The sequence below is a fragment of the Myzus persicae genome, unplaced genomic scaffold (assembly GCF_001856785.1).
Source record: "Myzus persicae strain clone G006 unplaced genomic scaffold, MPER_G0061.0, whole genome shotgun sequence".
Classification (NCBI taxonomy): domain Eukaryota; kingdom Metazoa; phylum Arthropoda; class Insecta; order Hemiptera; family Aphididae; genus Myzus; species Myzus persicae.
In genome coordinates this window covers 113,999-126,979 of record NW_019100626.1, presented here as the reverse complement: position 1 = coordinate 126,979, position 12,981 = coordinate 113,999, and the positions used below count along the sequence as shown (strand labels likewise).

General features: G+C 27.7%; 2 protein-coding genes across 3 annotated transcripts; both read left to right on the top strand.

Moving 5' to 3' along the window:
• Positions 1 to 98: 98 nt before the first annotated feature.
• Positions 99 to 2,480, top strand: LOC111037689 (protein FAM76A). The gene is made up of 6 exons (XM_022320396.1): positions 99 to 436; positions 528 to 592; positions 772 to 985; positions 1,048 to 1,160; positions 1,244 to 1,469; positions 1,555 to 2,480. The coding sequence occupies exons 1-6, from the start codon at positions 341 to 343 to the stop codon at positions 1,777 to 1,779; spliced, it is 939 nt and encodes a 312-aa protein (XP_022176088.1). The 5' UTR covers positions 99 to 340; the 3' UTR covers positions 1,780 to 2,480.
• An 81-nt stretch (positions 2,481 to 2,561) lies between these two features.
• On the top strand, positions 2,562 to 9,403 carry LOC111037680 (popeye domain-containing protein 3-like). Of its 2 annotated transcripts, XR_002604902.1 has the most exons (8): positions 2,562 to 3,016; positions 3,116 to 3,244; positions 3,536 to 3,717; positions 4,142 to 4,378; positions 4,436 to 4,588; positions 4,648 to 4,798; positions 8,859 to 9,003; positions 9,146 to 9,163. XR_002604902.1 is itself a non-coding variant. In XM_022320378.1 (7 exons), exons 1-7 carry the CDS (start codon positions 2,923 to 2,925, stop codon positions 9,307 to 9,309), a joined length of 1,110 nt encoding a protein of 369 aa, XP_022176070.1. In that variant the 5' UTR covers positions 2,562 to 2,922; the 3' UTR covers positions 9,310 to 9,403. The 2 variants fall into 2 exon arrangements, 1 of the variants encoding a protein (XP_022176070.1); XM_022320378.1 differs by lacking the exon at positions 8,859 to 9,003 and having other exon boundaries at positions 9,146 to 9,403.
• The last annotated feature ends 3,578 nt before the right edge of the window (positions 9,404 to 12,981 follow it).

Genomic DNA, 12,981 nt, shown 5'->3' with positions numbered 1-12,981 from the left:
GAACAAAATGTATGATACGATATCATTATGCGACGACTCGACTCGTCGTTGGCTGCACCGATTTTATCGTTTCGATTGGTTGGCGCGTTGTATCCGTATCACAATCCTAGGATAATTTTTTTTTTGTGGATACCTAGTCGCCTGTAGTTGAATTGACTGTTCTTATTTCTTAAACACATTGTAAACCGTAACTTGGGCAATTTTTGTTTATTTTATCTACGTACACAAATAATATAAGGGCATTGTGTATTAGTTTGAATTTTTTTTATTTTGTGATACGCAAACAACATTTTTCATTTGTCGTTATTACTGTGCGTTGTACAAATAGCTTAGCTTCGACATGAGTAATAATAATAAATCGGCATTATTTGCTTGCTCAAAGTGTTTCAAACGGTATTTGTATGAAGATTTGTCGTCTGGGCAACAGCTCTGTAAAGTACGTAATTTAGTGACATTTTTCGTTTTACCTAATCGCCATTAGACGATAAACAAACGTTTACATAATATGCCATTATTGTGTGTTTTAGGAATGTCGAGGATCATATCCTGTAGTCAAGTGTACTTATTGTCGGTCCGAATTCCAACAGACTGAGTAAGTAGTGACACAAATTAATCTTACTTCTAAAAAACTAATGATTGTCATAGACCCTATTAAAAATGAATTAACAAATCACTTAATTTTATAGCCGTAAGCTTTGTAATGAAAGATTTTAAAACTGAGTACTTATATGTGTGTTTCAACAATTTATAATTATTTCTTAATATTTTTAGTAAATCAAATACAAGTACAATTTGTAAAAAGTGCGAACAATTTGTGGCTCAATATGGTAGACCAACCGCATGTAGTTACTGTAATATCATAGCTGCATTCATTGGCCAAAAATGTCAACGTTGTGCAAATTCTGAGCGCAAATATGGCCCACCTGTGACTTGTGATCAATGCAAGCAAAATTGCGCATTTAATAGGAAAGATACAGATTGTGAAGTAATAATTAAATAATCAACATTTAAAAATAATTTTTTTTCTTATGATTTATTTCATTTTAGTTGCTTGATGGAAAAGTATTATGCTGGTTATGCACTTTATCATTTAAACGAGCCCTAGCAAAAACAAAAAAAACTGATGCTGAAATGAAACTATTAGTAAAAAAACGTGATGGGTTAGTATTATAGTTATTATAGTTATAACCATTGTGACATTAGAAAGTGTCAAGTTTCATATAAATTAAATATTAATTTTCAGGTCAAAAAATAGTAAAACTAAACATACAAATGTAATGAAACTAATTGATGATAGTGGTCCAGATTTTGCTTTGCCTCCACCATCAAAAATGCATCGAAATTCTCATAGGCATGTCGATGTAAATTCAGATAATGTAGTGGTTATTACCGACCTCAAAGAACAAATAGCCATGTTGCAAAAACAATCTAATCAAAAAAGTTGTCAACTATTAAACAAAGAAAAATTTGTAAGAGATTAATATATTTTTCTACAAAAGAATAAACATATTTGTTTTGTATTCATGTTCTAGTAATTTACAATTTATTTATTAGATAACCGAATTGAAAGCCAAACATTTTACAACGGAAAATGAATTGCGCAATAAAATGAATTCAGACAAAAAGGAGTACAGTAGAGAAGTTGAAATGTTGCATAGTAAAATCAAGTGTTTGCAGAAAGAAGTTGCTACATTATCCAAAAGTGGCGGTAAACGTGGTGTACATCTTCGTAAAGAACACGATAGTGGTAGTGGTACTGATAGTCCATCTGTGACATAGTTTTAGTGTTGTAAGTACTACAAGTTAATATTGTATTTGGTATGTACTTTGTGATTTATTTAGTGATATACAATTTTTTTTAATTTAATCATTGTATTGACATAATAAATATGTCATCTATACAATTTTAACCTATTTTCTGTAACTGATTAATTTATTAAGAATTATTCTTAATTAAATTCTGTTTTAATACATTTTCCTTTTACTCCTCTACATTTAATAATTGCTCATCTGAAATACTGTTAGTAAGTAGCTCTATATTATAAACTATTACATAAATATATTTGATTTTCTGTACTTTTTAATTTTAAAATTATTACCTAATCATAATTTTTTTTTTATATTATGAATGTTTTTTTTTAATTTTAAGTTATTTTGAAGATAAAAATTAGATGTTTTAAAATTAACTACTTACCTATGTTTAATACTGGGAAAAATTTAAGTAAACAAATTTTTTATATATATTTATGTACATATTTGTGTATTGTCGGCGGCCAAATGAACACAAACTAGATTTCTATAATAGTATGATTTTTAATTTATCCATTTGTGCAATTATTTTTAATTGAATTGTCATAGAACAATATTTGTAATAAAAAAAATGTGATTTAAAATACATGTTTTAATAGTGATTATTGAGTATCATTGTGAATAGTATTTTTCTGCATCGTTTAAAACCGATTTTAGTGAATCCAGGTATTTATCCAACCATTTATATAAATTCATTAATCATAATATTTGCATCTACTTATTTAAAATAGATACTCACATAAATTATTTAAGGAAAAGTGTTAACATTATTGTTCCTATAATACAAATTGTTCATTTTTAAGTCATACTTACTAATTTCTATTATGCAAAATCTAACTATTATGAAATAAAAGCTATATTATAATAAAAACATTGTATCATTTTGCAACCCTTCTTGCAACCCTGCGTGATAAGAGAAAAAAATCAATACCTGTAATCTGTACTATAAGCAGTACTGGCACCAGCCTATGCTCTGTACTGCTAGAGACTCTGCACTTAAAACTAATCCCGATATAGTCATAACAATAAGTTTAACAAAATAGAATAATTATTCAATTTTAAACTTATAACTATACTTGGTTTTAAAGTAATTTAAAATTTGTTTCTTTCATTATGACTTCTTCTGGTTTCGGTCTTTCTATAATTAGTATACCATCAGTTTTTAATGACACTATCACTAATAGTACGTCATTTACTGAACATACAGGTAAGTTTAACAAATTATACAATGCTTCCTTAAATTAATTTATCCATTTATTGAATAAACCATATAATGTAAAAAATGTTTTCAATCTATTTTATGTAGTTTGGTGTATTGATTGGCGACCGTCACAACATTGGATGTTTCAGATAGCTAATGTTCTGTTTTTTGTAGCATATTCTGTGCCAACTAGTTATTATGGCATATTATTTATGCACTCAACTTTAATTGCAGGTACAGTCCAAAAAAACATTACATTTATGTTATTTTCTTGTTCGTTATTTGTCTAAAAATTATTGTCTTAACCTCATTAATCTTATCTCAGTACCTATACTCTATTCAAAATAAGAATAATAGTTAGTCAGATGAGTCCATTGTTTTTTAATGAAGCCATGCCCTAACACACAAGTAGGCTGCTGACTACCATTTTTATTTTGAATAGATTATGGTATCTACCAAAATTACCTTTCAACAAATAAAAAGTAGATGAGTATTTGATCAATAGGTTCTTAATTTTGGTTTTAGGTTTTCTTATACTCATTACTTGGGCTTGGAGAATAGTGTGTGCACCTGATTTATTCACTTGGAATTTATGTTTTCTTTTTATTAATATTCTACAACTAATTTATCTTATTTATCAAAGAAGACCGATTAATTTTAATCCAGAACTTGAACAAATTTATCGCAACATGTTTAAGCCTTTTAAGGTAAATTATTGTCAATAACCAAACTGTATTCTATTTAAGAATAAACCACCATTCATATGAAAAATTACCAAAGAACAACATCTAGACATCAGGGCTTTTAGCTCTACTAATGGTCATCATAATCAAGGCCGTAACTGGAAAAAAATTTCGGGGGGGGGGTCTAACATTTTTTCTAGGTATAGTTTTAGTATAGTTAAACAATATTCACCGCTAAAATGTTTCTACTTTTAAAAATTTCGGGGGGGGGGGGGTCCGGACCCCTGGATCCCCCACCAGTTACGGCCTTGATCATAATACATGTATGAATTGAGACCATTACTCATTCACCACTCATATTATTCTTAAATGGAATAGAGTGTAACAATATCACATTCTCATTATAAGTATGTGTTGTTATTTATTATTGATTTCATTAATTATATAGATAACTAGAATTCAATTCAAGAAATTGGTGAGTGAACAATTTGCTCAGATTGTTACTTTACACATAGGTGAGGCTTATGCTATGCAAAACATTACAAAAACTGATAGACTTGGACTGCTTATGTCCGGAAAAGCAAATGTTCTCCAAGATCATCAACTTTTGCATCCCATAGGACCATGTGAGTTTTTGGATTCTCCTGAATTTGAAAGCAGAGGGTCTTCCGAAGACAAATTTAAGGTGGATTTTATCTGTCTTTCAAAAATATGATTTATTATTAATATTAACTTCTTCCAGGTTTCAGTAATTGCTGCAACAACTTGTCGATATATATTTTGGCAAAGATCAGCATTAGAATATTTGTTTGTGAAAGAAACATACTTAGGCACTGTATTAGCTACTTTAGTTGCAAAAGATATAACCATTAAACTTTACTCTATGAACAATAAAGTAGAACAATTAATTTTTGCAACTAAAACTGTTAAATTAATTTTATTTTTCATTTTTAGATTATGACAGATAAAGGATCACATTTAGATATCAGGTTACCAAGTATTACTCCAGCCTTAGCATCAAAAGAATGTAAGCCACCAATTGTGAAAACATTAAAAAAACTAGCGGTGATTTCATCACATTGTCCTATAACATCTATACCAGCTGGTAAATGTATTTCATAAATTTTTAATTTGTGTTTTTGCATTCAGTTAAATTTATTTACCTACCTTTACCTTGCGATTGTCTAGTTATAGAGCATTTATGACTGTTATCTAAAAGTAAAAATTTAAATATTACTACATTACATGAATGAATTAATTGATTCTTTATTTACCTACTATAGTGACAAAAGACACTTTGTTGTAGTACAAACAATTTGTCAGGACAGTGAAAAACATTTATACCAAAGTTTGTATTCTGTATACTTTTATTTCATTTATGCCGCCCTGTTAGTTAAATTCTTGAGTATTTAAATTTTTTTTTGCATTCTATAATAGACATTTTATATGTAGATACTAGAAATCTAAACAAATTAATTATATAATATATGTTTATAGCTTTAATTTCAGAAGTAAAATGATAATAATAAGTAGGTATGAGGTACCTACTTATATTGATCTACAACTCATAGGTACCTAACTCTTAAGTTATAAACAAATAATTGTGATATTAAAATAGTCTAATAAAATATAATTTAATAATATTTATTGTACGTAATATAATGATGTTCACTATTTGTTATATTTTAGTCGAATATGTATGTGATAAATGTTAATTTATTTGATGGCTTTGAATATTAATTACACATAATATGATAATTAATTTGAATACCGCTGTGTATTGGCTATATCTAACTTTATTACTGTAAACTTAATCATAGATCATCTGTTACTAAAATAATAATTCTAACCAGTAGACATATTATATTATAAATATTAAATGTAGAGTTACAGATTACAAAAAATATTAAATTAGTAAAATAGCCATCATGTACTTAGGTATGTATATTACAGCTTTATAATTACACGTTTGGGGGATCAATGTTTGATCGTTGACTGCCATAAGGTTAGGCTAAGTCGAGTCGAGGACGCCAGAAGTAGGTGCAGTTGCACCCCCTAAATCTTCAAGAAAAAAAATGTGTATTGAAAATATTTTATTTTGCATAATTATTAATTTTCTATTATAAATTATAATACTTATTTTTTAAATAATAACTGCAAACGTCTAGGTTTTTTTCGAAATTCTTCAACTGAATTTTCAGTGAATTTGGTAACCTCTTCTAATCTCTTTCTATGTACACTCATTATACATAATCAGGACAATCGGTCATCACCCATACTGACTCTGTTCCAGGTCTTCACACTTTTCAAAGTACTAATAATGAACGACAAACGTTCAATACTGCAGGTTGTTATTGAAAGAGTTGCTCTGACATTGATTGAGTCGGCCACAGCCAGATAAAAATCTTTTGGCATTTCGATTAAATCTCAGTATTCAATAGAATGTAATGGTTTTGTATCATTTTTCCACATTTCATACCACGTTGTGGCTTTAGTTATAAAATGTGATGACAAAATGTTTCCATTTAGTTTTACAATATCATTTGATATGCAAATAAACTGTTCTTTACTCATGTTTTTCATAGCATAGGGCATGACAAATTAATTAATTAATTTAATTTGTCATGGCATAGGGAAGAAGATCCATTAGAGAAAATGATTGATTGTGAGTTCTGAATCTAGATAAGGAACGAAAATTGATATCCTGAAAAACAATTCATGGCTTGTAGACGGATGATTCAATCTTTGAATCTGTCGTGCAGCTACTCGAGGGGGACGTATTTCAACATCAAGTTCTTCGGTGACAAACGTCTAATTATGATTCAGATTATATCGTATGGTGTCAATATAGAGGATATGTCAGTTGTCACAAGTATATTCAGTGTATAGTGTATACATCGGTCACGGTTACGCATGCAATACCTAAGCTTTCGAGTTGTCGATCATTATCGGATTTTTCAGACAAAATTCGTGGCGGCGCCTATGAGCCGAGTTAAAATTAAAATAATATTTGGATTAGCTAGAAGGCATAAATAAAAACTGATATATTTTTAAAAATATTTGGTATTTTTTTATCATGTTAGTGCAATTTATTTAGTAAATGGGTACGAATATAAACTAAAAATAATTATAGTAAAAACATTGTAATAATACCATACTCCCCGCAAAAACCTATTAATTGTAAACATTTTTATTTTTCTAAAATAATACTTGTTATATACTTGAGTGATAAACATATGAATAATATATTTAAGCTTATTTTATAATAAAAAATAATTCATATTAGGTTCCTACTGCAGCTGACGTTATAGCAGCTTGGCTGGCTGCCTTCTTGTGTGAGATTCCTACCTCCTACCTAAAAGTAAAACAAGATTTTATTAGTTTATCAGTTATTTCCAAATTCCTAGCCTGTGGATGTAGATGATAATATAAAATATTTTGTTTTTACCTATATTGATTCCTGCAAGTGTATGTTGTGTGTTTATTGAGTATTTATTTTGCAATTTTAATAAATTGTAAACTTTGGTGTTATGTTGTATTTTGCATGTATAAGTGTATTTTGCATCTGACTATCTATATTAAATTTGTTCAATATATATGTTTTGATGTATTGTGTTTTGAATACTTTGAGTACAGTAAGCTACCGATCTGACTGGTTTGTTCAGGACGGCGACGAGGTTTGGTTATCTTCAAACGATTAATTTTATAGATAATTGCATCTATTCTTCATAGGTACATTATTTTAGACTGACCCAATGAGGGTTTAAATATGTGTATAACATTTTATGGGAGATTGTAAACTCGGCCCGAGGAAAAAACATTTTCAAAAGGTCGATGGTAAACTCGGCCCAGGTTTTTTTCAGGTCAATATTATTTAGATGTAAACTCGGCCCGGGTTTTTTTTCAGGTAAAAATTATTTAGATGTAAAAACCATGATTTTTCTTATAATATTTTTGAGAAACATTTAGCATTACCCAGAGGACACTACGAGGAGGCGGTTCTCATTATCCTCCAAAAATTATTTTCATTTTTATATTATTATTCATAGTACGAAATTCATTATTTAAATGAAAAATGTAATTAAAATGTTATGATATTAAATAATAATAAATGTATTCATATAAATGTATAAGTGTGAAAATGTGTAAAAATATAGTAAAAAATAAATAAGTAAAATTGTAGTGTAAATAATGAGTGAAAAATTGTAGTATAATAATATATAAATCTAGTTTTTTTAAGTAAAAAGCCATGTATTTTACATATTCACTCACTGATATATCTTTATTTTTATATTTTGTAAGTGTTCTTTCTAAGAGTTCTTTTTTTTTTTTAGTTTTTATATTTCGGAATTTAAATGGTGCATCTAGGCTGTTGATTTTAATGTACGTTTCTGTTTGTTCTTCTTTTAATTTTGAAATGACGGAATATATATTGGGGTGAGTGGAATTAAAACTTGAATTAAAATGCGCATGAAATGATTCACATGCATTATTTGTTGTTAAATACGTTTCAACTGATGCACTGGCCCACATTTCAGGCGGAAACATAGAAACTTCTCCTATGTATGTTTTCGGGCCGAATTTACAATCGATTTATTTTACTACCTGAAATTTCCGGGCCGAGTTTACAATCTACCTATTTTTATTACCTAAAATTCTCGGGCAGAGTTTACAACAAAAAATGTAACTTCGGGCCCAGTTTTACATTTGCCCCATTTTATATCATGATCTATGTACATTGTACATACATTTATGATTTTATATTCGACATATTTCAATCTTCAGAATAGGATATTATGATCTATTCGGTAATCGCCTCATTGCCGTTCTGCTATTCACTATATTTTTGTATAAAAAAAAATGAAATAATATAAAAGCATTTATATTTTGTTTGGTACATCGTACATCTAATCAGAGAATATCATATACAATACAACTTCATATGTCACATGTAAAGTTGGAAATATTATAAAACTATATTTGTTACAATAATTAGTTAGATGCCTACCTTATTTTTATTAGACCTAATTTAATTACGAATACAAACATTACATTAACAATTTGAAGTTAATAACAATATGTTGTATCTATAATAATAACATGTACCAATATTTTTTTCATTTTTATAACCGTTTTAAATTATTTTATTAAAAAAAAAATTACAGGACTTTTATGATGTTCAATTTAACGAAGAAAAAATAATGAAAACAATTTTTTTAAATAATGTTTTCGTAAAACTAATGATACATGAAATACCTAGTGTAGTAAATTATATTATTTTTAATACATTAGTTGATAAATCACTAATCAGTAAGTAAATAATAAAAAACAAATATTTTTAAATATTTATTAGTTTACATATTTTTAATACAAATAAATTACTTTAGCTAACTAGGCATTTTGATTAATACAAATAGAAATTGTTAGGCTTGGTTTTATTTATTTTTACCAGTGAAAATCACCAAGTGCGATACATTGATTATGGATAAATGCCAAACGACCAACGGAAAATTCAATCGCATGAACTTGGCCAATGAAATGGGTAACACGGGAGTGGAAAATTGGCTAGAAAAAACTTCAAAATATCATAGTTTGGAAATGGCAGATGACGAATAAATGATAATTCAATCATTAGCTATTTTTTATATAATTTATTTTTTGTTATCATAAACAAATGTTTACTTTAAAAATATACTTTTATTATTTTCAATTGTATTTTATTCATTCCTGAGTTGGTATAACTATGTTCGTATAGGTATGAAATTTCACTGTAATACAAAATAGGTATGCGTAAATTTCTCTTGAAAATTATATCAGTATTATAGAAACAGATGTGTGATAAATATATTTTAAGAACCTTCTTAGCACCTTCTCACATATATAATATAGATTTTAAGGTTCTATATATAATGTTTTTAGAGCCTAAAACTAAATTATTATATTTAACCATACATATTTATCTTGTATTCTTAACATTTTATTGCTTATTTTAGACTTGAGATAAATGGTAATAGCCTAAAAAAAATCTTCGGTACTCTATTGAGTAGGTAGGTATATCGTATATAATAGGTGCATCTTAATATCTTATCTATTATACGGTCTTATAATATTGTGGTATTGCATTGATATGAATATATGATATACCTATGTAATATATTTATCGGAAGAACAAACATAATATATTATTATTTATATTTATGTCAGTTATGATTCATTACTATTAGTGAATGATGATAAGTGATAACTATGAACTACCACAAAGTTATCTACTTGCGGCCGGTTATTCAGCGAATTTTTATAATGCTCATCAATCAATGTCAGCGCATTTAATAAAAACATAAATATTTTGTTTTTGCTGCAATTGCTAAAAAAATATAATGATATACTCTTTGTTTGATACGTTCGAAGAAAAGTAAATAAATCTTTTCAATGCTCAATTTACAAATTGTATGGTACAATACATGTTACTATATTATACTATATTACTATGGACCTTTTATCATTAGCGCACTCAAAGTTAAATAACTCAAAAACTAATCGTGTGAATTTTGATTTTGATAGGTCAAACATTTCAGAAAAATGATCTACTGTATAATTTATAGTTTAATAGGGGTGTTCTAATTCATTTGGAAAAAAAAAGTTTGTATCCCCGTAGGACACTCCTTAAATATTATAAAAATTCTCAAGAAAATATGGTCTAAAAATATATTTAAAAATTAAAAAAACTCAGTTTTTTAATAACTGCATTAATGCATCCCTGAAGAAAAATAGGGGGTGAGCATGATTGGTGAATCAATCTGTATATTACTATTAACTATTAGTTATAACTTAAAATTTCTTTCCAAGTGTATATTCAATGATGTTAATTTATAACCCAATTATATTGTAAATAGGGGGTCTGGTACCATACATTTGGTAATGTCATGATAATATTTGTCGAAATTGTTGGTAATAAATAATAAATAACTTATACACTATTTTCATTCATTTCTAATGTAATATTATATCGTAGTACAATATATTGTTACTAGTACATATTACCTAGGTAAATAAATTGGAAGTGATACTAATTGTAATAACTGATAATGTAATATAATACTGTTTTAATCCTTTTTATTATATTTTTTGAAACGGCTTAATTATTATTATTATTTTTATTTTATTTTTATTTTATTTTAGAACTTTCAGCTATAGCCTATAGCTATTAAAGTTCGACAATTACGAAAGTATACTATAAAATTAGAATTAAATTGACATGATAAAGATAATTATGATTAATACCATGACTGAATTATTTCAATCATGATTAATACAAATAATGATATAGGGTATAACATGATATCGTAACAAAATTATGATTAAAATAACATAATAATAAAATATTTAGTATCAACAATTACAGTTTAGATATATACGATTTTGCCAAGACACGCAATTAAGGAGATAGGGTATTTTTAGAAAGCTATGTGTTCAATAGAGAAGATAAAAGAGAAATTAATGGAGTGATGAGGGAATTAAATTGCGTAATAAATTGGGATAAAATATTGGAGATAGGTTCAGAGTTTAAATTATTTGGCTTAATTATTAATACACTTTTTTCAAACGTATTTATTTTAGACCATGCTTTTTACCTTGCATTTTTTTCTTGGATCTTTTTTCCTTTGACTTTTTATTCTAATATAGGTAACTTGGAAATCAGCGGGGACTCTGCGAATGACGACACTTGAAACGCTGCTGCAGGTATATGTATTTCTAATGAGTGCAACAAGTTTTACGATTGTTGGGTACTTATTCATAGTTGTAGAAACAAAACGTTGTCCGTGGATAGGCACTCGGTGTCATTAGAAATGTCCTTATAATGATGATCCCCTCGTTGGGTTTATTTCGGGCACATAAAATGTCGCTGCCCATAAACACTTCACAGTCTCAGAAAAAATAATATAATAGTTTTTTTACTTATATAAGAATTGTAATTACTGCTATTCGTTATTACTTATTTCTAAACTTTCTAGTTTATTATTATTTATTGTTTTTTTTGTTTGTTAAATTAAATGCATGGCTATTGAAGACGGAAACCTTAGGTGTACAGTATAAAATATAAATTTATAATCTCGTGGATAGAGAAAATGCAAATGAGATCAGACGATAGTAAAAAAACTATCAAATGCCAACACTAATATAATATCAAAACCTATTTGCAACGTGCATGTAAATGTATATAACTCAAGTTAACTAGCTGAAATCTGTCTGCAATTTTTTACACAAATTGAGAAAAATAGATCATTTTGACAGTTTAAAGACGGGATATCAATACACCTACGACCAATCTACTTTAATTAAAAATTAATATTAATAACTAATAAGACGTTTTGATGATGGGGCGATTAAAAAAACTGGAAGGTTATTATTTTATTAACATCGTTTACCTATACCATTTTACTTATATTATTATCAGGGTTTTGCACCTGAATCATTTATTTGGGTTTCGGATATTATAGCAGATGTATTCGGGTATTCAAACACCGGAATAAAAAAAGTATACACACGTTTGGGCGATAATAACCGTTATTATTTCGGTTGATAATGGTTAATACGAGTTTTTATTGTAAGCTGAGCCCTTTAAGTATAGTTGTCTTGAGTAGGTACAGGTATCAATATTTACTATAGATCATTGCTGATTTAAGTGTATTTGCTTCATCACAATATTATTTATTAATTTATGATTTGGTATACATTTTCTTTTAATATTTTTCAAGTTTAGATATTTAAATAATTGATAAAAGGTAATTAATAGTTATTCTATAATCTATACCATTCTCACTAAGAATTGTTTCAATATTAGATCGTCATGTAACTTGTTTGACGACCACATAAACAAAATATTCTTATTTCTACGCCAAATAGATCTGTAATAACTCAGAATTATTTTTGAAATAATTATTGTGAAAAAGCTTTAGACAACTTAAACTTCGGACTCAGTAATATACAGCTTAACATTTTAGTAAAAGAAAAGTGGTCTGCTACAATTTTTATAGATATTACAAAAAACTAAAGGAGCTTTAGCTCCTTTTCCGCTCCTTTAGTCCTTCCCTCACTGCATGCGCATGTGAATAAGTGATGGGATATTAATATATTATATGTTCTTCGATTAAAAGTTACCACCCGACGAGGTCTAACATTTTGAGGCTCTATAGTCTATATCGTTAGTTCGTTTTAATATCAGTGATGTACTGCACCATTTTAGGTACGCGCGTATACACATAAAAAATAATGACATCAATTTATACC

Bases quoted from the DNA above. Each gene is read 5' to 3' on its own strand.
- LOC111037689 (XM_022320396.1), top strand. From the start codon at position 341: ATGAGTAATAATAATAAATCGGCATTATTTGCTTGCTCAAAGTGTTTC. The intron at 986-1,047 runs GTAATAATTAAA...ATTTCATTTTAG, and splicing joins GGAAAGATACAGATTGTGAA to TTGCTTGATGGAAAAGTATT. The intron at 1,470-1,554 runs GTAAGAGATTAA...TTTATTTATTAG, and splicing joins TATTAAACAAAGAAAAATTT to ATAACCGAATTGAAAGCCAA.
- LOC111037680 (XM_022320378.1), top strand. From the start codon at position 2,923: ATGACTTCTTCTGGTTTCGGTCTTTCTATAATTAGTATACCATCAGTT. The intron at 3,017-3,115 runs GTAAGTTTAACA...TATTTTATGTAG, and splicing joins GTCATTTACTGAACATACAG to TTTGGTGTATTGATTGGCGA. The intron at 4,799-9,145 runs GTAAATGTATTT...TATTTTTACCAG, and splicing joins TATAACATCTATACCAGCTG to TGAAAATCACCAAGTGCGAT.